The 25,012-nt window shown below is 36.9% G+C and overlaps 1 protein-coding gene across 1 annotated transcript in view; it reads left to right on the forward strand.

Annotated features, from left to right (window-relative positions):
• The first annotated feature begins 242 nt into the window (after positions 1–242).
• Positions 243–25,012, forward strand: part of Arf6 (ADP-ribosylation factor 6) — a 30,304-nt gene continuing 5,534 nt past the window's right edge. Inside the window, exons 1-4 of the mRNA XM_071583558.1 lie at positions 243–306; positions 2,958–3,061; positions 3,881–3,984; positions 8,388–8,586. Of these exons, the coding sequence (XP_071439659.1) occupies positions 2,980–3,061; positions 3,881–3,984; positions 8,388–8,586 (385 nt within the window). The 5' untranslated portion in view covers positions 243–306; positions 2,958–2,979. The remainder of the gene's footprint in view (positions 307–2,957; positions 3,062–3,880; positions 3,985–8,387; positions 8,587–25,012) is intronic.

Here is a 25,012-nt window from a genome sequence, read left to right on the forward strand (position 1 = left end):
TTGGTGAAGGAAATAAATTTCCCGCGTATAACTTTCTCTTGTTATTTCGTTTTTCATTTTCTAATCTAATGTAAAAATATTACATAGATGTCACCGGCGTACTTAACCCCGTCACACGGATTTGCAATCTTCCCGCTTGAGGGATTACTATCGTTATATGTATCTTGAAATTTCTATTCCTATTTGTTTATTCCTTTAGCTTGTTTTGAATTTTGTCCGTTGAGGGCAGTAATGTTGCAAAGGGTTGACGAATGGTGATGTGCCTATGTTGCTCCCGTTAAGAACACATTCTGTAAATGTTGAAAGGTATGTTCAGCCTTAGTAAATTGAAGTACCTGCTTTTGTGCTGCTGTAAAGTGTCTGCGTAATCCTCAAGGGAATTTTTTCGTCATGAAGTACAGTGCAGTCATTGATTTCGTTTGATTTACATTGACCGCCATGATGTTAAGGTTGACCCTTTTTTAGCAATAAGTTGTGAACTTCCATTGACTTTTATACCCAAAACGGCATTATAAAGATTCTCTGTAAATTTTGGCTCTCTACAAATGTTCAGAAAGTCCCTCAGGTGTGTGGCAGTTGTGTTTACTCGCGTTCACGAAAACCGGTGTTTTGCATTTTTCATCACAGTTAAACTAATATTATTTAGATTGTGACTCGGTATGTCTATGACTCATCGTGTAAATTGTATTCTTTTTATGTTTAATATGCGGTAGAAGTGATTCATGTGTTGTCAGTTTGCTGAAGTGGGGTACAATACGTGAAGTGGTGTTGTTTTCTCATGCAGCACAGTCGACCTTATTTCGCTTGGTTTCGTCTCCGATGGGTATGGAATATGAAGTTAATGATTTCGAATCATGTTAGTTTCATAAAAAGTTGATTGTTGTCCGGAACTAGTGTGCAACTGGGGGTCCAGAGCTCTATCAATAATGTAAAATAGTGTATGAACATTTCTGCAAACGTGGATGTCTCTCGGCAAGGAGTGACTCAAGGCTAAGTAATTCTAAAAAATTTTGCAATATATGTGTCAAGTGATGAATGTATTAAAGGAACAACATAGTGAGGATGATGCGAATGATTCCCTGAGTTTAGTACCCGTAAGTGGAATATGTTGTTATTGGAATGGAATGAAAGCGAGTAATTCGTTTTTTGTGATCGCAGAGGATGACGAATGCACGCCTTTCTATAAGTTTTTTCGTGCGTGAATGGGTGCTTCGTAAGTGCAACAACCATTCTGATATTCTAAAAGATTCACGTATTCAGCCCACGCCCTCTTGGCCCATCCCGTATCCCCTCCCTCTAACCGCCCACTCGTAATTCTGGCTAAATCTCTCACTCATGGGAAAACTATTGCAGCAGGATGCTCGTATGAATATTGGTGGTGGTTTGTAATCGCATTAATATTTTTTAGTTTCTCTATTGATGGCATTAATAAAGTAACCTCGATATGGATCTTTATATGAAGGGTGAAACCAGAATCAAGCGGTCGGCATTGAGGTATTAAAAGGTTTTAAGTTTAATATTTCTCTGAACAAACCAACTATACTTATTTCCCGCAATCTTCGCGGAAAACACCAAGTTTGCGGAAGTGATGTTATCATGGAAACTGGTGGATTATATTATACATATGAGAGCATTTTGTGATTGCTGATAGCATTTCTAGTGGTTTAATTTCAATTTTAAATGTCTATGTGACAGTTTTACTCTGAATCGTACTTTTTGTCTTAGTTTTTATAACTCGGCAGGGGGTATTTGTAGATAATGGATGTAAATTGTGATGATACTACTCGCGGTGCTTTCACTTATGGTTGAATTTATTCCCTTCTTTGGATGTTCTCTGGGCTACTGTATCACCACCGATCAGGCACGGATTTCATTTAGTGTGTACCACGGTGAGCGATGTTGTAACTGCCAACTCTCCTTCGGCCACCCTCATAGATCCAGGATGTGGCCTTGGTAGTTCAATTCCAACACAAATTGGCAGCGGCATTATAAATAGCTATCCAGTGGGGCAGAAAATTCATTGACTTTAATGCATTCCCCTCGGGGCTAAATGTTTTTTTTCTTAGCTCGCCGGAGTATAAACGTAATCATTCTTGAAATATGAAAGGAAGAAAACCTGATGAATGAATCTGACTTCACGTAATAAAAACGCAGGCGATACTGGATTATGGTTTAGTACTACTTCCAATTAAAAACTGTTGCTTACGAAGAATCATTATACGTAGTGTGTTAAATTATTTTAATAGATTATTCTACGATCATTTTCTCCTTGAAATGGTATCAATAAAATATTTTGCGTATAAGGACTCTTTTTCGCTTCTCACCGCGCGTTTGATTGGTTTGGAAAGAGAGGTGAAAAAATGTGTTCAGCATTATTCCGAAAACAGCACATTAATTTACTTATATCGGACAACAATAAATGATAAAATGGTCACATTTACAAATACCCAAGCCCTAGGTGTAGGTTGAACGACGAGGTGGGAACCGAACCCGCGACCCTTGGGATGGTAGACGAGGACGTTACCCCGCTGCCACCGGGATCGTCAATGATATTAATCTTCATCAATCAATCCCTTGTTAGATGGCAGTTAGTGTAATGTAAAATGGTTATTAATTTTCATGGAATTAAGGTTTGTCTTTATTTTTCTGATAATTGTTAGCCCCTAATAAAAATATGATGTTGCTCCTCTTTATCAGTCGTTCTTTCTGTATTTTAGTAGGATGTTGATCATATAGCCTTTCCAATGCCTAATTTTGTAGCTCATCATATTCTATTTGGTTAATTCAAGTGAATATAATTAAGTATTTATGAATCGACAATATTTAATATGGAATTCTTGTAGATAGCTTTTGTACCTATCATAAATGATCTATTTTCATCATATACTCACACTTAAATGGGAGTCGATTTCTTTTGATGCTCATCTCTAATATCAAATGCTTTTTATTTATTGAAGGTGTTGAAAGGGAAGCTGAGAGATGGGGAAGTTGCTCTCCAAAATCTTCGGCAACAAGGAGATGAGAATACTAATGCTCGGATTAGATGCAGCTGGAAAGACAAGTATCCTTTGATGGGAAAATTTGGAATGAACAAATTTCCCTTGTATTGATTGAATATCTGCTAGTGGTGATTGATTGATTGGTGTAAAACAGTGATGGATATTTTGCTTTTAGTAGTGATATTAGAATATAGTGCAAAGTTTCCTCTGTGGTATATTTCTATGAGGGATGATGCAGACAACTATGATGAATGCAACATTCTATGATGAATATTTGATGCAGACAACTGGGCATCCTGATGGCATGATCATGATATGATCAGGAAGACCTTTTTTAATTTTAGGAGTATCAAATTTTGAAATATTACAAGTTTAATAGGCAATGTTGCATATCTGGGATATTGATATTCAATATTCTTTTGTACATTTTGAGTAATTTTGCATAAATAATATTTTGGTCTTAGGTTCAACAGTCCACATGCATCAAATTTTTACTTGTTTTTACATTGTGATTGCATGATGAACAAAAGCTCTCTTGAAGAATTTCGAACTCTTGCTCAGGTTTCTAACAGTTATTTTCGAAACAGAATTAATAGGGATGACTTCAATGGTTTGTTAATTCTTAAAAAGTAAAACCAATCCCTGTGAAAAAAAATTCTGCATAACCAAGTTTATCTGGTGATTTGCACAATCACATAATTTAGTAAGTTTTTAATCGGTATTATTTTTTCCATTTTATCTGTATTGATTGAAGTGAATTGTCCACTTCCCTATTTTACAAGTGTGCTTGCATGTTTGAAGTATGTACTAAGCGAGCTATGTCTTATCAACGCCGTACTTCCTCAATGAATGCAAACTTGTGGCACCTTAACTTTTCGCAGCAATATTATACAAATTAAAACTTGGGCAGTCTGTAACGACGATACCAACCGTTGGATTCAACGTGGAAACTGTCACATACAAAAATGTTAAATTTAATGTATGGGTAAGTAACTAAAATTTTTATTGCGTTAAATCTTTCAAATTTGAATTATCTTTAGTATATAAAAATGATAGTGTTGTATTCGTGTGCAAACATAAGGAATTCTTTGAATTCTTTCATTTTGTTTTCTTTCCTTTGAATTTCTTCTTTGAGTTTGGTTATGTTTATGAATAGCCATCACACTATTCCCTTTCAAAATACGAAAAGTGAAAACAATCTGATTTTCTGACATCTCTGGGGGACTAAGTCCTTTTGTTTCTTTTTGTTAAGGATAAGTGATTTGTCGATGCTGTATCAATGATATTGTGGTAAAAAGTGTTCTTTTTTGCTTGTAATGTGTGGTTTTAATTTATATTGAATTTGTGATTTGTAACTTGTTCATAGTTTGGATCAATTTCAGTATTATCAGTTTAAAAATTCTATTAATGGAATTGATCCTTCCATTTAATTTTCTCATTGCATCAAAAAGTATGTAGTTGCACCAAAAATGATTTTGCTTGAACCTGCCAAAAACTTAGTGCATCCAGCCCAAGGTATATGCTCTCAGAGAATAATATATATTGATTACCATTTCACATGGTTGATCATACATTCTATTTTGGAATCAGTTTGTCACATAGTTGTTATATAAAGTAGTATATTGACAATTGTGGTTATCTGAAATGAAAATATCGAAAGTTTATATTACATTTTAGTAGTCTTACAATTTGAGATGTTTTTGGAATAAACACAAGATAATTTCATCAAAAATAAATGTTTAATGGACTTGAATTGGCGGAAGTATTTTGGATGTAAATTGTTATAAATGTTAACTCAATTATACGTGATACATTATTACATATCTACATTGTTTAGAAAATATATAAGTAAGATGTTTTAGTCATTTTTATAGCAAGGTACTTATTTCACTGTGAAGAGTTTTTACAAAATTACATCAAAGTCATGCATGGGCTTTTTTATACACAGTGATGTACAGTTATCACGCGTTAAATGTATGTCCAGAAATGTATCCAAATTTCGTATTGTTTAGTACAGTTTCACTTAATTAAATGCATTACCAGACTCAATGAATTTCATGAATGGTATCATTGGAGTATGGCTGTAAGTCCTTTATGCATGGATGTTTTGTTGATCGTATACTGCAGAAAATTATTTATCATTTTAGTCCTCTAAAAACAATGATAAATTAGGTAAATTATACACTTGAATTCTACTTCAAAGGATATAGTTAAATTGAAACAATAAATGCCTGAAAGATTTTTGCAATTTATTGCATCCTTAATGATAAAAATATGATACAGATGTCTTCTAGCGCTTGCATTTCTGCTGGGGGAAAGAAAGATAAGCCAATAGGTTCATGCCCTATTTGTGAGAACTAACACCTCCCTCTTTTTAATGCATTTATCTTAAATTCTATAAATGATAAGTCAAACAAGGTATTTGGTTCATGACCTATTTATGAGGGCACCTATATCTTTTTAACCAATTTATCTTAAATGCTATTAAGAACCACATTAATTACAGGAACAGTAATTTAAATTAGTTCAAACTCACGGATTTTAATATAAAAGGGGCTAGAAATTAGTATAATTTATTCCAACAAGAAATAAAAATAATGCCTCATATGAAAGAGAAACATCAATTATTGTGTATGTGGCAATATGGCAGTAACAAAAGAATTATTACGTCTGGAAATACACGATTTCACATGAAAGAGGCAATGTACAAATCATAAATAATTATCTTTAATAGATGTAATGCATGGCTTTTGCAATGGTTACATGCTTCTAAATTTTAAGAAGGATGCTTTTCAAAAAAACTTAATATTTAGAGAGAAGTCATTTGCTTTTGAAGAATTTTAAGTTGACTTTATGTAATACATTTTAAAGTAATAAAGGAATTGGTATATTATAGTCATTGGTCCATTAGCTGTGCATTTCCTTAGTATGCTTAAAGTATTAACTAATTCCAAAAATACAGCAAATTAGACATCAGATTAATGGATGCATTGTGAAAGTACTCATCAACATTCATGTTAAGTTGGGGCAGTTAGGGACCAAGTTTTCTCTCTCACCCTCTCTTCCATTTTGTGCCATTTTAGATCCAAATATGCCATTTATTTCTCTTAGTTTCTTAGGGCATGAATGTGTTTCAACATAAGTTTTGAAGTTTTAATATTCTTTAAAGATATCATATAAAGTATGTTGAAATAGCCTTCATGTATATAAAAGGCCACTTTTGGAAGTACTGACTTGTCTTATATATCTCGTGCAAGAATGAAACTGTTTATTCTCATTGCATCACTGTTTTGCAGAACAATTTGCGAAGTGATGAGTTAGCTGCCTGCTGTATAACTCTGACACCATCATGCTAGATATCAAGTCTTTAGTGTGTGTGTTTTGAGTTTTTAGTCATGCTCATTCTCCATGAAGATTTGTTAGGGCTAATCTCTAATCAAATTCACACCTCAATTTCAAACAAGAAAAACTTTAACTTATTTTTTTTACTTAAAACTTTGGAATACCTTGTTCACCTTTCTCTTTTATAATTAAAATCTTTACTATAATTAATGTTAATTTCTAATTGACAACATTTATTTTCTCACCAATTGTTTAAGATATTTAGGTCAAATTGATCTAACCACACTACACTATTGACAGGGAAAATTTGTATGAAATAATTTATTACAATGAATTTATATACAAAGAATATTTGTCGAGTGCTCATGTATTTTTGCTTTCTATTTTCTCACTGTGTTTATTCAAAGCTAATTTCCTTGTTTTAAAATAAAAAAATTGTGAAAAGTGACAAATGAAATGGAAGGGAATCTAGGAATAAAATTCCAATGTAAACTTTTCCATAGCGAAATCACTTAACTCGGAACAACCACTGCTTGCTTAACAAAATAAAACCAGGGTGGAATTGACTACTCCACCTGAATTGCATCACACATTTGAACCACACCCTTAAAGTTTTGTTTTTTGAGAATGTTGTATAGCCATCCAGAAGTCATATATTGGGATTGGTTAAGTGACCTCATGGTGGAAGTTACTTTATAATAATTGTACTACCACCAATGCTTAATTCTGCCATTCTAATAATGAAAATTATAAAATATCAGCTGTTTTTGCAACTGAAAGGAATATTATTATCATTTTCATAATGTTACTTTGTGTGTTGACCTATCTTTATCAAAAAAAACCAAAGTGGTGGTGCAATAAACGGTTATCTTGCAAGGAAAGAAAGTTATGTTTTACTTCTGATCAACAACAAGTATTACACTGTAAAACTGTTTGGATGTCTTTGCCTGAGATGTCCTATTCCATGTCAGTAGAATTTTTCTTGCAGTTTCCTTAAACTTTTTAACCATTGAATGTAAATCTGGTGTACTATGACCAAAGGCACTCAAACTAAATATACTCATGACAAATTTAATGAAAATTTCCGATGACAATAATAAATTAACTCCATTCATCCATAAGGAAAACTATAAATTGCTGTGATGGTTTGTGGGAGAAGGAATTCAATGACAGTGACCAACCACAACCTCTCAACCAGAATATCTTTCTGCAGAGGTTTAGGGGAATATTACTTCCTCACCAGTGACTGACTGCAGACATTCTCCACCCAAAATGGGATCCATCACAGGTTTGAAGCGACTCCGCTAAGAATGCGTGGGTTATGACCACATACACACTCTGTGACTGTTTACAGGAATTAATTCCGTGCCAGGGACCTAATTAAAGAGGCCCTAAATACTAGGAAAATATTACTCAAATTGATCAAAGTCAAGGGATAACAGCAAACGGGGAAAGACAAGGGTGGAAGTGAATCTTTGAATGCATGAGTGAGTGTTTCTGCTCTGTGTTTGTCCCTGGCATGGAATTAATTCCCGTAGACAGTCATGGGTAGTGTCTATGTGGTCATAACCCAGGTATCCATAGGGAGTCTCTTCAACCCTGTGAATGATCCCATTTTGGGTTGAGTGTGTGTGTCTGTAGTTGATCACTGACAAGGAAGTAGCATTCCCATAAACCTCTACAGAATGGCACTCTGGTTGAGAGGTTGTGGTTGGTCACTGTCGTGGAATTCCTTCTCCCACAAACCATTATAGGAATTTATAGTTTTGCTTTTAGACGAGTGGTGCCAATTTCTTGTAGTCGTGGGAGATTTTCTTTAAATTTGTTATTTTACGAGGCCATGGAGCTCAAGTTTCCTAGATTTTTAAATATACTAAAACTAAATATACCTACTCTAAAAGAAATTATTTGAGGTTAGAATTGCACATTGATGATACTCGGCACTTTTATATACTCTTTTGATTACCATTATGTTTAACTCCCAAGTCATCCCCCTGATGTTGTGAGAATTAAAATTATTCTTTCATATGCTTCTGTTCATTGCAGGATGTGGGAGGTCAAGATAAGATCCGTCCACTTTGGAGGCATTATTACACGGGAACTCAAGGTCTCATTTTTGTAGTAGATTGTGCTGACAGGGATCGTATTGATGAGGCACGCCAAGAATTACATCGCATAATTAATGATCGAGAAATGCGTGATGCTATTATTCTTATATTTGCTAATAAACAAGACCTTCCTGATGGTAAGTGATAAAATTATTTATCTTTTGTTTGGCATGACTTTGAAGTTTCATAGACTTGTTACTCTTTGATTTGCTCCCAAATTTGGAAGCTTTACTATAGTATTTTTGTGTTTAAAATAAATTTTCGGCTACGTCTGTTGTGTGAAGCTACTCTTGATATGATGTTTCATTGATGCTTGATTTCTATAGCGAGGAAATCAAATTCTTTGTTTGAGTAATATTCAAGTATATGGTGTCTAATTTTGTCTTAATGATGTGCAAAATTGACATCCATTCTTTGCTCTGTTTATTCGAAAGAATCAATTTTAAAATTACCCTCTGTATATTGCAAAGCATTTAATCCTGAAACCCATTACCTTTGTTTTTTGCTTTCTTAATGATATTCAATGTGTTCATCGTACATAGATTTGTTGGACAATAATGTGGCAATTGTGTATGGTATATACTGGTTTATCCGTGAAAATATATTTCTTAGTGTTATTTTGCAATTTCCCAAAGTCCCATTCACATGAATTTTTCCCCAAATTACATTCAACTGTGTTCAATATGAATCAGCCTAGGTGGTTCTCTCTCTACTTGTTTTCACAGATCTTTTATCTTCTCTCAGTTTTTTACCGAATGGGGTTAAGAATCCTGCACTATAATTTCTGGAGAGTACTACTTATTAGTACTACGTAGTACTAGTTCTATCAAATGGAATTAATCAATCTGAATCTGCGTTCTGGCATAATGCACAGCAGTTTGCAAACATTGGAATGAAAATACATGATGATTCTGTTGGTTTTTTCCTAATCCTTATGACGTTCATTTCAGTTTGTACATCTAAAATAAGCAAATTGTTTATCAATTGTTGCCACATGTCATATTATCTCACAATTTTATGATAGCACTTACTTTAAATGCACTATGTCAGATACTAGGTGAAATTATTACCCTCCTCTTAGTTTTGCGTCACTTATGGCCAATATTTATTAAATTAGTTGTATTAGATGAATCATGAAAATAATTTCAAAAGTTATTGATTTTATTCATGTTTCTGTGAAAACCTGATCATGTGTGTAATTTAAGCTTTGAAGTTGGATAGCTCGGGATCTCTGTTTAAATCTAAGATGAATGTACATTTTTTCTCATGAAAGTTTTAGTATGTTGTGTGAAAGGGACTTCACTTGTACTTCAGTATTTTACTGACTTTACTATTACTATGTACCTTAGAAGTGGACAATGATGGGCCATTTAAGTGTTGAGGAGTGCCAAGACATTTTTCTCTTATGGTAAAATTTTCACGCGTACAGTTTTCCAAATGTGAGGGGAAAGAAATCCGTAGGAAAATTCAAATATTTAGTGGTGTATGTGTAAGACATTTTCAAGGATTGTAACTTATTATTGAGGTATTTCATATGTATATATTTCGTATATATTTGTTTATTATCTTCCTGATGTGCATTTATGATGGCATTATGTGATCAAAGTGCAATGCCATTGGTGCCTCAAGCGCACATGTTTAGATTGTAAAGGTTAATAGAAATGAAGGCTTGACTTCATGGAACTTCATCATAAAGAGTTCTCCAGATAATTGTTAATACATTTAATATTGACTACAATTAATTTCAATGATGATGATGCTTTTCCTTCAAAATTAGTTGTGCTCAAAATAAAATTGTCGAAAATTACCTGGTGTTCCTCTGTCTCAATAAAGCATTTGAATGACATTTTCCCGAATGTGTCATAACTCTTTGAAAACAACCTCACAGCCAAAGAAGAAAATAAGCAGCAGTAGTTTAGGGAGGTTACTGACAGCTGAGGTCATTGGTGCCAGTAGAGAAGGTGAATAATTAGATAGGGGTAGGGTGTTCAGGGATTGGAGGAAGAGTGGAGAGAAACCCAGCATCGGCATTAGCCTACTCTTAACAATAGGCACCCAGGGGTCACACACAATTTAACATCCCATCTGATGGATGGCATAGTCACCTGAGATGCTCTCCTCATAGCTCCCCAAGTAGAGATCAAGATCCCTCCAAAAAATTCTACTCCCGCTGAAATTTAAACCCAAGTGCTTGAGTGGGGAAGCCACTGCACCAACCTGATCTCCCAAACAAATAAATGTGTGAAAATAGGCATAGGTGAGCATATAAAAATATGAAGCCTCTGCTAGTACCTTTGAGGCCTTCACTATTGCTTGAGCCCAGAGGAAGAATGGGCTATATGCTGCCCGTTTTTGCTTGATCAGGGAATGTTTCTGGTATTATTTTGTTCAAACGGTGGAGGAATAACTTAGGATTGACCCGAGTTCCTTTTTAATTCGTTAGAGATGCAACTTTGTGAGATTCCTTTCATAATTATTCATAAGCAGCCACATTGGGAGTTGAGTGTGGTGGGTTCTACAGAATGACGGTGGTAAATCATTGGCTCGGTGCCCTGTTGTGTGTGTGTGGGGAGGGATTAGGGTGGACCAGTATGATGGCAAATTGAAAACTAAAGTTCAATTTCAAAGAGAGCCACTTTCTCCAATGCAAGTCGAGGAACTGGTGTTGGAAGTGTTACATCTGTGTGTCTTGCTTTCTATAGGGATAGATGTTGTGAGGGAGATGACGTGGGAAAACTATCAGAAGTCATTTCCGGTATGGTGTCACTGAGAATGAAAAGGAGATCATTAATAGGAGGGTATGCAAGGATTTGGGGCTGGGAAATGTGTTTGGCTTCATGCCATTGGGTGATATCTTTATCTTCCTAGTTTTTTTTTCCTAAAAGTTCCATTTGAAACCAATACAACCTCTAGATGTGTATAAATACTTTCTTCGTAAATTTAGGAATACCCTCTTCTTCAGTATTCTAGTTTCCTGTCTGAAAGAATTTATTTTGTTACAGTGGTTTTGTCAATTATTAGTCATGTTACAAAGCCAGTATGCATGGAGAGTCCTTTAGGACTGACCAAAAAAGTATTGAATGATTTTCTAGTTTTTCCCAGCCTGTATATTTTATCAGATGCTTGTCTTGAAAAAAATGTGCCCATTTTTTGTTTATAGTTTCATGTCAGTGGTAGTTAGAAAACTATTGGAGGCAGCCTAGATATAGATATGCCACATTAAATAGTAAGTAAAGATTTTTAGCGAGGAGAAGAAAAATGTGAATATATAATATTTTGGCTCTTAACTTTTCTTTCGAAATAACTTCTCAAGCAACTGACCTAAGACAAGTTTAAAAGAATATTTTTTCTAGATTGTTTTCCAAGTATTTCATTTGCATAAGTATTACATGAAATAGGGTTCTTTTGAAAATAATTGAAGGATGGCATCTGTTAATATGACTCTTCTTCTTTTGTATCCTTATGGCATTCTTTTATCAAGATGCAAAATTTTCAGTGATTACTATTAGTGTCACCTTTTCATGTGTGTTTGTATATGCTATGAAAAACCAACCCTGAATTTTATTGAACCTTTTATTGGAACTCCTTCCTTTTTGGTGATTCAAATTGCATTAATTCCCTCAACTTGACCAAAAAAATTGTGGCATACTTCTTTCATACTTTTGTGTATGATCTGTACTTCCAGTCTATGTTCTTTCATGTCCACTCATTACTCTCTTTTTTTGTTATTACCACAATCACTATTCAAGTACCAAGTGCCCACTGTATTTAGTAGGTATTTATGCCATTCATAGATTATCCAAATTTCACTAAGATGCAGTAATTTAGGAAGGAGTCAACTTTTATATGTCATCTTAGTGCTGCCTTAGACAATTTTCTCGCAATCATTATGTACTACTTCCAGCCGTGCTGTTAAAATTTGCCAGCCTTTTGATATCCTCATCTATCTTACCATATATCCACTTGTTCAATTAATCTGCCATTTTCCCCTTCAAACACTGATTTGTCACGTCCTATTTATCAAAATAGATTAATTTTCAGTTTAGATGATCAAGCATTAAACTTAAACTCCATTCTTTTTGTTACCTCACAGAGATTACCAGGGCCTCCTGGAGATTTTATGGGTTCTCAGTCAACCATTCTGTGCCATCAGGGTACAAAAGAATGGGAATATTTGTCTCTCTGATCCCTAGTAAGACATCCATTTTTGTCATATTTATCCAATAAGATATGGAACTTCCATGGTGGCATTACAAGCCCTTGTTTTACACGACTCTTTTCTTCAAACCAATCACTCATCGTGCCATTCACTCTTGCACTCACAGTACCACTATCATATGCCACTTTTATGATGGGTGATTATTCATCTACTCCACTTTATCGAAACCTCATACAGCTTTTCTTTGTTTACTCTATGGTGTGCCTTTTTTTAATTCAACAAATGCCTATAAATAAATTTTCCTTCATGCATATATACAATTTTTAATTACTGGCCAAAAGCCATTCATGATCCATACATACTCAATTAGCAGTGAATGAAAATTAACAGGTTAATGAAGTCCTTTCCTCCCCTGACACGATGTGATAGTGAAAAATCAATTTTTCTCAGTTCTTATCCAAAGTTGTAAGTCCCTTTCCATTTCACCTTTTGTTGCTTCTATGAATTCACATCTCGCCAAACACCAAGAGATGTGCCAATAAGCTTCGCTCTTAGCATAAATAAGACGTGGAGTTAGGTTCCTGATAAGAGATCGGAATGAGGTAATTCCTTACATAATTTCGCGGTTCGGTCATTTTGTAGAGGGTCTGCAAATTAGGTTTTCCTGAATGAATCCATGGCTTCAGGTTCTTCTAACTGTTTAGTTTATTTAATTATGTTGTGCTTCTAACATTCCTTGTGTTGGGTAATTTCAAAATAGTAAGGAAATGCAGTTCTACTAAAATGGGTCTCTGAACTTCTAGTGGTTTTTCTAAATTGGAGCTACCAACTTGATATAGAGACATTGCAGGAATCAGAGGTGAAGGGAACTTCCTTGGTATGGTAACCAATTATTTCTAAATATTTTTATTGATTTGGAAATGATATTAAGGTGCATCAAGTAGAGCAAAAAGTATAACTAACAAGATGCCATAAATATATATCAGGAGAAAATAAATGACGTCCAATGATAATAACGTAAGCTTCAGAATTCTAGCAGGCTCTGGGAAAAAGCTGATAACAAAAAATGGGTAAGCAAGATAGGGGGAGAGATGTTTTTCCTTTTTATGGCGGAATTTAGGCCTCGCGTATCTGTGCCCATGATTCATTAGTTTGCAATGAGCTTTGATCCATATTGGCGCGTGAGATCTGCCTTGCTCCTGGCAAATTCATTGGCAATTCAATGCACAAGTCTTTTGAAGCTAGAGGGGATAAATCATGCCATTTTCTTAAAAACATTCCAATTCCGTGGTAACTGTTTCCGTTAATGATATCATGTTGAGTAAAACTTCTCTCGCGCCTCCAACAGCAACATACCTTTTATGGGCGTAGTTGTATTATAAGAAATGATCTTAGGTGATAAAACATATTTTCCCGAGTACGTTTTGTTGAAAGAAATAATTTTTCGTTTCATTATGCACGTGATCCGAAACTCGTGCTAATTACGTATTTGAGCAATGAGAATATCCGAGATTGATTCTATTTATATTCAGCGGTTCTGTAGTTAGCGTTGTTGCCAGCTGATGTATATTCGAGCAAACTCCACTCGAGACGTCAGCTGTTGAAAGTGCACCCTATGGCGGATTCATCCAACGGCCTTCGGTTTGGCCAATTGGCGGCTTTTTAACTGGGCTCGTCGTGATGGCGGAAGCTTTTATTTCCCAACCTCCTTTGTTCTGCCCGTCTCACCTCCTGCTCGATCATTGTGAACGCAAACTCGTTCATCTCTGCCCCATCGGTATCGACCATGCACTCTAGGTTCTTTATGTCTTTGTGAATAAATATAAATTTGCATTCTTTCTGCTTTCGTTTACTCTATCTTTACATTTTATCAATCGAAAGTTTTCCGCGCAAATTATTCAAATATGATTCCATTTTGCGATTTAAAACATTCACTTTATGCTTTTTTCGGGTTATTTTGATATTTACGTGTGCATATTTATCGTCGCACGGCATTATTAAGACTAGATATGGTGTCGCATGTATGAAATTCAAAAATATCCCTATTCAATGATGGAATCCGGGTGAAAAAATATCCCGTTCTCAAATATGCGTTGCTTTCGGAAGAGACTTATATGACATATGATACATTATATGACATGAGACAGGCGAGGAAGCTTTATATATTTCGGCGGCTTTGGAGTATTCCGAAAGCGCATGTGCATCGGTGCTGTCGTCTCTGGCCAAAGTTTCCAATGTTATCGTATAGACTAAATTGTTCTGATCTGTTCAAATTTAACTTTTTGCTATGATTTTATAATATAAAAATTATTCGTATCAGCTATTTGAAAGGATATGCACTTGTTTTCGGCTGAAAAGTTATGTGTTGACTTGCCTATGTTGGAAACCCATTACAGTGATTAATTGCTGTGGATCATTTTTAAATACAGGGTGCGACAACACGACTTCCTTTTTTCATACGCAAAACGCTTTCGATAAAGGAAGTTATGTTGCCGCACCCTGTAATATCCACATGCGTCCTGTGAAATTTTGTCTTCTGTATATTACTTTGAAAAATATAAGAATATTGTCGTTGGAGTTATTAAAAAAGATGTGGTTAATGTGATCTAACTAATGCGACCACCAGTCGACTCATTGGCTATAAGCTGCATGTGCAATCTTTTCAACGAATTGGTATCTCAGTATTTAAAAATTACGATATTTTCTCACTAATGGACGATGTTAACTTATACACCCTAGGGACAAAACACCAAGACCTCGCAGGAAATTTCTTTGTTCACTAATTGTTTTGGAAATTGGATTCCGTGCATCGATCGATCAGTTCGACACTGTGTGTGTTCGGCCTGGTGGAATGACTCTATTTTTATTTTAGAAAATTTTTTCCGATAATGAAAATTGCTCGGCGTCTGTTGACTCATCATCACCTGTATTGTCTCCCTTTTTCTTATCATGCATTATTTTTTATTTCATTTTCTTATCATTTTAGAGATAACTCTTGTCGTAATCTGCGATCTATTATTTCGACTCGGGTGTAAATTGGTTTTTAGAAAACAGTTTGAAATTATTTGATGGAGGTGGGTGAAAAGGCACGCCGCCCTCCCTACCTGGTCCCCCCAAATCCACCTTTATCCACCCCCAACCCGAATGAATAACCCAACGGTACGACGAAGGCAGCTCGAGCGAGCACGGTCGCTCGCCGACCCATGTCGAGGCTAGTCAGTGTTTCTAGAAATGTATGTATTCCCGTCACCATGCCATTCCTTCTTGTTTGAAATTGCTGACGCACGGCCGTTAAATAATTGATGCACTTCAGAGTGTGTTCTTTCCGTAAATATTGATTCCAGGGGTGGTCCTAATGGTGTTGTTCTTTTAGTCATGTAGCCCATGGTGTTGGATTTTCTTGGCGTTCAATTTCTGGTTGTCTATTTTTCCTGGGTCGAAGTCGCCACTTGCGGGTTAACTGTGACAAAGGCGTGGGGGCCTAATTGGACCAGAAGATGTCTCTCTCGGAGGCTAGGTTTTGGCAACGGAGGAGCTAAGAAGCTGCATCCGCGTATATCAAGCCACTTGGCACCGTTTTCGCAGGACGCCGTTATTGAATGACCGGGCTAATAGCGCACAAAGGGAAGGCACTCTCCCTTGCTTGGCTTCGATTTTGAGAGAATCCGAATGAGATCCTAGGGTTTTAAACTAGAATTAAAATGTTGTCTGTTTTTGAAAGGTTGACTTAGAATATAAGTAGGTACATTCGTTTACTTAATACTTAACTGCTTGAAGAAGGTTGCTTTCTCAATTGCAATTGAACGGAAACATTTTCATGTTTTCCACCAATGTTACCGTTTGGCGCATTTTTCATAGTCCTGCGTATTTGTATTCCGTTTTGTCTTCTAAAGGACATTTTCTACTATCCGACTCCTCACTCCTTACGGGATTGATCAATCCAAGAATGCTATTCTTTCGGGCTCCGTTGCCATGTCGTATTTAAAATGGGAATTCGTGCATTCCGAGCAAGGCAAGAGCCTATACGTGCACACACATACACGCACATGTACAGAAACACACGCAGTATTCATTTCTTAGTGTGAAAATTCGATGAATTATCGAATCATCAAGGAGCTATTACATTGCCAAATAGTGGCATATTCGAGAGTAGACAAGCGTAAGGTTGTGATTATGAAAGTACTCGTAATTCCTTTTCGACCCGATTTCGTCCAAATATAGGAGTCTTAACAGAATACTTTGCCTTATTTTGACTCGCTTTGGATCTCGCAAATAATCTTTCACTCATCCACCTGTTAAAAATCGCAAAATTTCCTTTTTTGCTAATTTTGAATTGAACTCCTAAATCTTCCTTATCCTCTGGATTTAAAACAATCGGAACACGATTTTGCGCCACTTTCTGCTTCCATTTATTAGAGTGATAGTGTGAGTTCACACTAATTCGCTGTCAGTTTCATCACTCCAATTTTCAGATATTTACGCTACACCACAGTCGGATGTTGCTCTTATATCTTAATGAGGTATGGTGGCTATTTTAATGGCATAATGAGATGGGCGGCGGAGAATATTTTTCTTTCGGTGAACTAAAATGCTTGTGAGTTTTTTAATCTCGCGTATGGTGGTATTTCAAAGAACTTGCAACCCTGGAAATCTGGAATTAAGCGAAACTTCCTGAAGACCCATGTAAATGGAATTTTTGGGGAAATTTGTTTAAAGTGGGATTTTTCCTTAGATTTCAGCAATTGCCTGCGAATATGAACAATTTTCAATGATACAGTTTATATTCAAGTTTGCCAGTTCGTTAAAATTCGAGTAGTTTCTTGTTACTCTAAGACCGTGTGTTCAATCAATACCCATGCAAGAACCGGGCGTGTAAGATGAAATGCGCATATTTGAAAGTGGCACACCGACATCATTTTTTCTTCTTTGAAATAGCCAGTTTTCCCAGACACCGGGCGCAGTTCCTCACACACATTTCGCGTCTCCAAAAGCCAAAAAGTTCGTTTTCTTATGTGGAGTTTTGAAACGCGGAACACGTAAGCATTGATGAACGAATGCTTCCTATAGTTCTGGAAACGGCCGTCATCAGACACTAGTATTAATTCTTTGATTTACTTCCTCGATTATTTATCTACTTTGTGTTGTTATCATGTATAAATCATTTGGACTACGCAGATAAATGTACCCTCTGCTCTAGGGCATTAGGGAATTGTAAAATAAATATTCTAAAGGGAAATGATTAAAATTCGCGGAATGTAGTGGGCGAATTTTCGGAGAGGACGACAGGCATTTTAGAACAATATGAAGAGGTCATATCTAACACATTCCCCCCCCCTTTGCCATTCTCATAATATTTAGAAGATAAATTCTTCGGATTTTCATTTCATAATTTCCGTCATCACTGCGAGGATTTGGCGCGGCTAGATAATCGTGTTTTAACCTTTGGACCTGCAGCGAGACGGCTTCAGAACTTGCCTCGCCAGATTTCATTGGGAGAGCGTGAGAGTTGACCATATAGTATACCAGTGGGGAAGGTTTTTTTCACGGCCAGTCGTGTTGTTTTTCGAAGTGACGAGCCAAACTTACCCACCTAGGTCGATTGCCTACCCTTTGAGAATTATTCATTTTGCATAGCCTGTTTTGTAGTTTCGCATATTTCATAGAGATTTGGAATAGTCGCGTGTTCATATAGTCATGATGTGCTGTAAAAAATGTCTTTCTAGAGGTTTAAAGAGGCAGTGGAACACGACTAATGACGTAACTCACGAGAAATTTAAGTCGGGGAAGGCCAGTTAAAAATGAACTTGAGGGGAAGCTCTTCATTGTGCTATGACCTGGAAAGATAGCGGGTAGCTCGTCAGGAAGCGCCTTTTCTCAAGGCTCTTAAAGGAGTTTCCCTCAGTAGTTCTCCTTTTAAAAATCGAATGAGAAGAGAAAATTATTTTTATTCGTGATCAAAGTTGTAAAAACTTGCGAAATTCTATGCGTACATCCATTACTTATGGGTGTCGGGAAGAACTAGTCTAATTTCCTTGGCTACTGAGAGGCGATGCGACGATGGCTGCAACACGATGCCCTGTTTGAAACGGGAGATTCCTCATTGAAGTGATTTTTCGCCAGCAGTGATTGAATTCAAGGGCTACGGACCATACTTGCTTTTATTTGCACAATTACAGCTGCCACAATTTACATAAAGCACAAATTTAAGTGAATTTTAAGAGTAGCGAAACGATTGCTTATTCGATCCGATGTAAAATATATTGACGCCAGTGATAGAATGCGAACGCATTAATTCCCCTCTCATTTTAATAATAATGATACACGAAAAGGAAGATGGTGGTGAAGAAATTTGTATATTTTATGAATTCCAACTGAAAATCTCATTAATTTACGACTTGGGTTTCAAAAAATATTTTGTCACTTTCAGGTCCTAAATAAAGATACGAGGGTCATCCGGAAAGTAGTACCCGTTCGTGAAATAAAGACACAAAAGTAAATATTAACAAACATAAAAAATTTTATTTGAAAGAGGATACTTTAAACTACTTCTCAACATAATCTCCAAGCAAATTAAGGCATTTGTCATAACGTGTGACAAGTTTCTGTATTCCTGCTGCATAGTCCTTCGCCGCCAGCTCATTGAGATACGCGAGGGACCCATCTTGCACAAATTTTTGCATAATGCAGATGGTGTTTAACAATTTCATGAACAATTGTTCGAGAAACATTGGGAAAATGCTCACAGATGTCATCAATTGTGACGCGCCGATCGTTCCTCACGAATTCGTCAACTGAGCTCACCAGTTGGTCTGTAATGACAGACGGTCTCACCGAACGCTCATCGTCGTGTGTGTTCCCCCTCCCCATGTTGAAGTTGCGACACCACCGCCGAACAGACGACTCGTCCATTACATTGTCTCCATACACCTCCTTTAATTGGCGATGAATATCACATGGGCGAACGTTTCTTGCATTGAGGAATTTAATCACTGCCCTCACTTCACAACTGGCGGCGTTCTCAATTTTTTTAAACATTGTAAACAATCACAGAAACAACACAGGCAATGCTAGCGTCACGCAACTTGGCTCAGAGAAGGCAGACAAGCCACTGAAGCTATCTGACCTCGTCCAGCGGCTACTCGCGTCGTCAGCACTTCATGCGGCACGAACGGGTACTACTTTCCGGATGACCCTCGTATTATAGATCTTAAAAGAAGAGGATATAAAGTAGAAGGGGGATCAGGTCGTCAGGTATGTGATTTCTCAGCGACTTGACTGGCGTCATTTCCCATGCGATTAGCTTGTAATAATTTTTGCATCAAGCATACATTATGTATCATAATGAGTAGCTCTTCTTGCAGATTCGAAAAGGTTGTAGCTAAAATCATCCATTCGTGCATTACCAGTACGTTAGATCATTTCACTAAGATGTTGGACATTTTTTAAAATAAAAGTAAAATCAATAACATTTGCACAATGAATTGTGTAGGAGTGAAGCTTAAAAAAAGAATTTTGTAAATGTAAGTCCTGAAGTGAAATGAAAAGGTTATTTCCCGGCATTCTATGTGTGTACCGGTCTTTATAATGCTAAAAGTTATATAGGCGCAATAAAAAACCTAATTACACGACCACAGTGGAGTTAACCGGTAAGTGGTTGATTATTGAGGTGGCGTGTTTGCCACGCGGGGAAAGCGGTCGGCTATGGATCGTGTTCAAAGCGGAACCCTGCTAACTAAATCCAGGCTGTTTGGACATTTTGGGTGCCAGGTGTTTCGGTGAAACTGCAGGTGGCATAGGGAAAGGAAACGACTCCCCTATCCTGACGTATGAATTACACACGCCGTAGAACATAAAATGCGGTGAGCTCTACCGCCGTCTATCGGACTAACCTGCATGTTGATTGCTGCAGAGAATCAACTTCTCTTTTCGATTTCATTTGAGTTCTTGATTTATTGAGTGCCGTTTTAGTTCTGAACGTGTGAATTCTTGATGGCTTCGTTCAGTTAAAAAAAAATAATGCCAGACGCACCAAATTAAAAAGCACAGTGTAAACTTTTGATGTGATTGCTTGACCTTCATTGCAGGATCGCATGCATTTTATCTGTTTACAATCCGTAGGAAGGGTAATTAGGGTTTTTGCGACTGTCAAAGTGAATTCGGAAGGAACTTTTAGAGAATAGTTCACAAAAATACGACTTTAAATTGAAAAAAAATGAACTGCTGTACCACCCTAGTTGAAACTCACAGAGCGAAAATCGAGCTGTCGTATATAAATAATAATGATGCCCTTCAAGTGAATTGAACCCTCTGGAATAGGTTAGTTACACTATTGGGAGTTTGTCATCACGTCATCGATTTATTCTTCAATGCAATTAAAACATTTGGGTTAAATTTTGGCTTAGGATATTTTCCCCTCTACAAGGCGTAGTAGTTCAGTGGCCAGACTTCTAGGCCGGAAGGCGTGGGGCTCAAATCCGGGTAACACTACTGGTTAATTCAACTTTACCCTGGCTGTGTACTTTTTTGGGTGCCAAATCTTTCTGGAAAACCACGGGCGACGTATCGATAGTAACTTGTCGCAAAACCCCGATGTGCGAATTTATCACGCCGTTGAGCTTAGAAATAGGTGAGCTCTACTGTCACTTATCAGTCGACTTTTAAATTGAAACTATTGTTGCTATTTTCCCCGTATGTTTTACAATCTTGATTTGGTGTAAGGGCCTGAGCGTTTTGCCGCCCCAGTGATAAGTGCTCTCTTTATAAATGTACCTGGGTTGTTGAATCATGCCAGGCGGATCGAAGAGCCAGTTAAAAGCGTTCACGTAGTGCCGCAGTATCTAGATGCAACTATTGGTGTCACATTAAAACATCACGAAGGAAGCCAATGACAATTGAATGTGCAAGTGGCACAATTCATAGTATAATTACTGCTGTCAATTGCTTCACTCAACCCAATGGAACAGATTTACGTACTGTTTGACAGCGGGAAAAGGAAAACGTCGGCCGTCATCTGACAGATTCCTTGTACAGACGCGTCGCAGGAAAATATTTAAAGAGGTGACCGTTCTTAATGAAATAATTCTATATTAATGGGCATTGAGAACAGGTTGCTCTGTTACAATTTAGAAGGAAAAATGGAGAAAGAGAAAAAAATAGGAAAGTTTGATGTTGAAGTATTTTTGTTAATTGAGATGGGAAGTGGCAGGAACTACTGGGACGAACTACCACTACTACCAGCATTAGAGTGTAATATGTAGAAGGAAGAGAAGTGATAGTCATAATATTGAGTAGAGATTTGTTTAGTTCTAAGAAAATGCGGGAGATGCCGCCAGAGTAATTTTTAACGAAGTCAGCTGCTAATATGCTGAAACAATTTCAGAGTGTAAAAATCATTCGGCTTGACCGGGATCCCTTTCAATGTAAATGATTTTTACACTCTGAAATTTTTGCATTGAGAGAATTGTTTCCGAGTAGTATACATTGTGAGTTATAAAATATTATGAGTAGAGATAATAGTAGGTTAAATAAATTTAGTAATTGGCCGTTAATATCGACATGTCGAGATGTCTTGGTGAAAGGATTAGTGTGCATGTTTAAACACATTCGGGCGATGATTTAGTGGAAATTGGATGGAAGTAAATGTAGATACCGATTAGAGTATATCATTGATAGGTACAAATTTAGCAAAAGCGCCATGTACCCGCTGTTTCGGGGGCGAATAAATATTCTAATCATAATTGACTAGTTATGAAATGCAAATTGAAATTCGACCGGGTTGAAAGGAGTGAACTAAAATGGGTAGAAGGTGTAGAAGGTTAAATTCAAAGAAAAAAAAGAGGAGGCAGGTATCGTTGAAAAAATTAAGGAATTAGAATATTTTGATGAATATATTAGACGAAAGGTGGAAAGATCTTGTTAATGGGATAACGTGAACTGCTGGGAAAACAGTCGATGCGGAAAGAATACGGAAATCATATACTGTTGAAGAAATGATCAGGAAGATGAAAGAACTTGAACATGAGTATTGGAAAAGAATTTACTTAAAATTAATCTGGGTGAAAAAATGAACATTTTTACCTTGAGCCTGTTAATGGATTTTGAGACGTTTTTTAGAAGTTTTATTGCTGCGGACGCAAAGACTAATTCTTAAAATGATTCAAGTGCCACTTTACGCCTGAACTAGAGCAATTTCCCGTTCCACGTAAGCAATACAGAGAGGAAATTGCAAAAAATACCAGGAAGTAAGTCAATTGGCATCAGATAGGGTAGGATGAAGGGCTGTAGTCAATCAATTTTAGGATTGAACGACCAAGGATGATGATAAACAATACGGCATATCGCAGACAACTCTTTTCCTCCCATTTTTCCCTAATCTCCGAAGTCATTTTGTCGGGATATTCTCTTCCAACTGCATTGTTCGCCCTCCTTTCTCGTTATGGTTTTTGTATCGTGGCACTCTTCAATGCTCTTAGCAGGCAGTGTTCATTCATGTCGTATTCCCATACTATAATAATGCTGTATTCTAATATCATTTCCATTTACCACAATAAGTGTTGTCAGGTGTCGCATCCACCTTCCCCGTTTCTTTTTCCGTCCCTCTTTAAGGAATGTGCCCTGTAATTTGTTGGAGTTATCGTGTTTTACTTGAAATTGTGTGCACCGAAAACATCTCGAGGCAAGTCTTGAACACATTGTGGGAACGTTAACAGTACAAAGCAGCCCTCGAGGAAAAATATTGATAAGTTTGGCCGGAAATTGTCTTCAAGTCACTTTTGATCCTCACCTCGTGAAATATCCACCAAATAGATTTTGAGGACTACAGAATAATAATTTTAATATATTGCGCGGTATAGGTTCATCGTGGTTACGTAAATTGCGGAGGATCAACTTAAAAATATAGTAGAAAAGTTCAAGCTCGGTGTCGACCTCGAGAGGAAAGTGTGCTGCAAGAACAGTAGTGAGTATATTGATAGAAGTTAGTCAGGATATCATCCTTCGCTTCGTGGTTTTGGAGAAGGCTTTCAATATAGCAAATAGGACCAGGTAATGAAAGATAAAGAATTGGGAATTATTGGACTTGAAGGAAATGCTTCTTATACGTACAGTTGACTCAGACTAAATGGTTGTAGAATCGGTATCGTCAGTGGTATTGTGGAAGTAAATATTAACTGGCAGTGCTCGTTTTGTTGCGTGTGAATCTTTCGCGACTCACCTAATCTCTATCGTTCTCAAGCGTGAGAAATGTTAAGTCACACGTTTTCTTGTCGCGTATTTTCATGAACACGTTAATTATTAATGCCACTAGTAAAGTAACCGTTAGATGAACTATTATTTTTGCATTGCAATTGAGTGAATAAAATAGATAAGGTATAGCTATGAATGTTAAATAATCGGCCACTTTGTGCATTTGTCTAGTAATTGAAACATTTCAATGTTCCTGGCTCTCGTAGAGAACACCATGTAAACCCATTGATAGTACCGTTATATAATGACTTCATGGCCAATTAGCTTGGATTGTGATTTGCGTATTGCTTAATGGTGAAGAGCGTTCGGCTACTGATTTAGAGGGTCCCGGGATCTAGTGATACTTCCGGGAATTCACGCAAGCTTCGTGGTTTTTCGGGTCCCAGATCTACCGCGGAACAACAGGCAATATAGGGAAAGGAACTGACCCCCCCAACCTCAACACGTCGCTGAAACTAGCAAGTGAGCTGAGGTCCCTACATTCTCTCAGCTTTCAAGTTGTCGGTCGGATTGATAACTACTTTTTGTTGGTGTCGAGTAATGTGGTAGGTGAGTATCCTGTAACATCAGGCGTGAAAGGTAGAATATCGTCGCAAAGGACTTTTCACGGCCTCAACAACCCCTTCGAAAGTAAACGATATAGTAAAGATGGTCGTCACTGGCAGATGAAAAATTTGCTTGTAATAAAGGGAATTAGTATTATTCTGTGATTTTAACCGGAGTTGCTATTATGATTGAACGGAGTATATATTTTGTCTTATTTTTTCCTCATTGCGTCTGTCACCACATACATCGCCAGAATCTATTAATAGTCCTGTTGGCGTCATTTGTCCGAGACGCTGTAGTGCGAAAGGCATTCTTAAATCTTCGTATTTGAATAGGTATTCTCCTTCAAATATTTACGACCTATTGATATGCTCTCCGTTACCAGTACTCGTTTGAAAATGGCACGCGGCTCACAGGATCCCTTCGTGGAAGACTTCAGGTGGCGCACAATGGGCAATGGGAATTACGTAAGTTGCGGAGTATCCCGAGTTTGTGACGTCATAGTAGAAAAAAATCACGCGGTAGAACATCGCGTATGAAAACGACCGGAAACAAGTTGATGGGAAGGGAACTCGCAATCGCTTTGCCGTGTACAGGAAGCATATGAGCTCTAA

This window comes from Hetaerina americana, unplaced genomic scaffold (assembly GCF_022747635.1).
Source record: "Hetaerina americana unplaced genomic scaffold, ioHetAmer1.1.p SCAF_14, whole genome shotgun sequence".
NCBI lineage: Eukaryota > Metazoa > Arthropoda > Insecta > Odonata > Calopterygidae > Hetaerina > Hetaerina americana.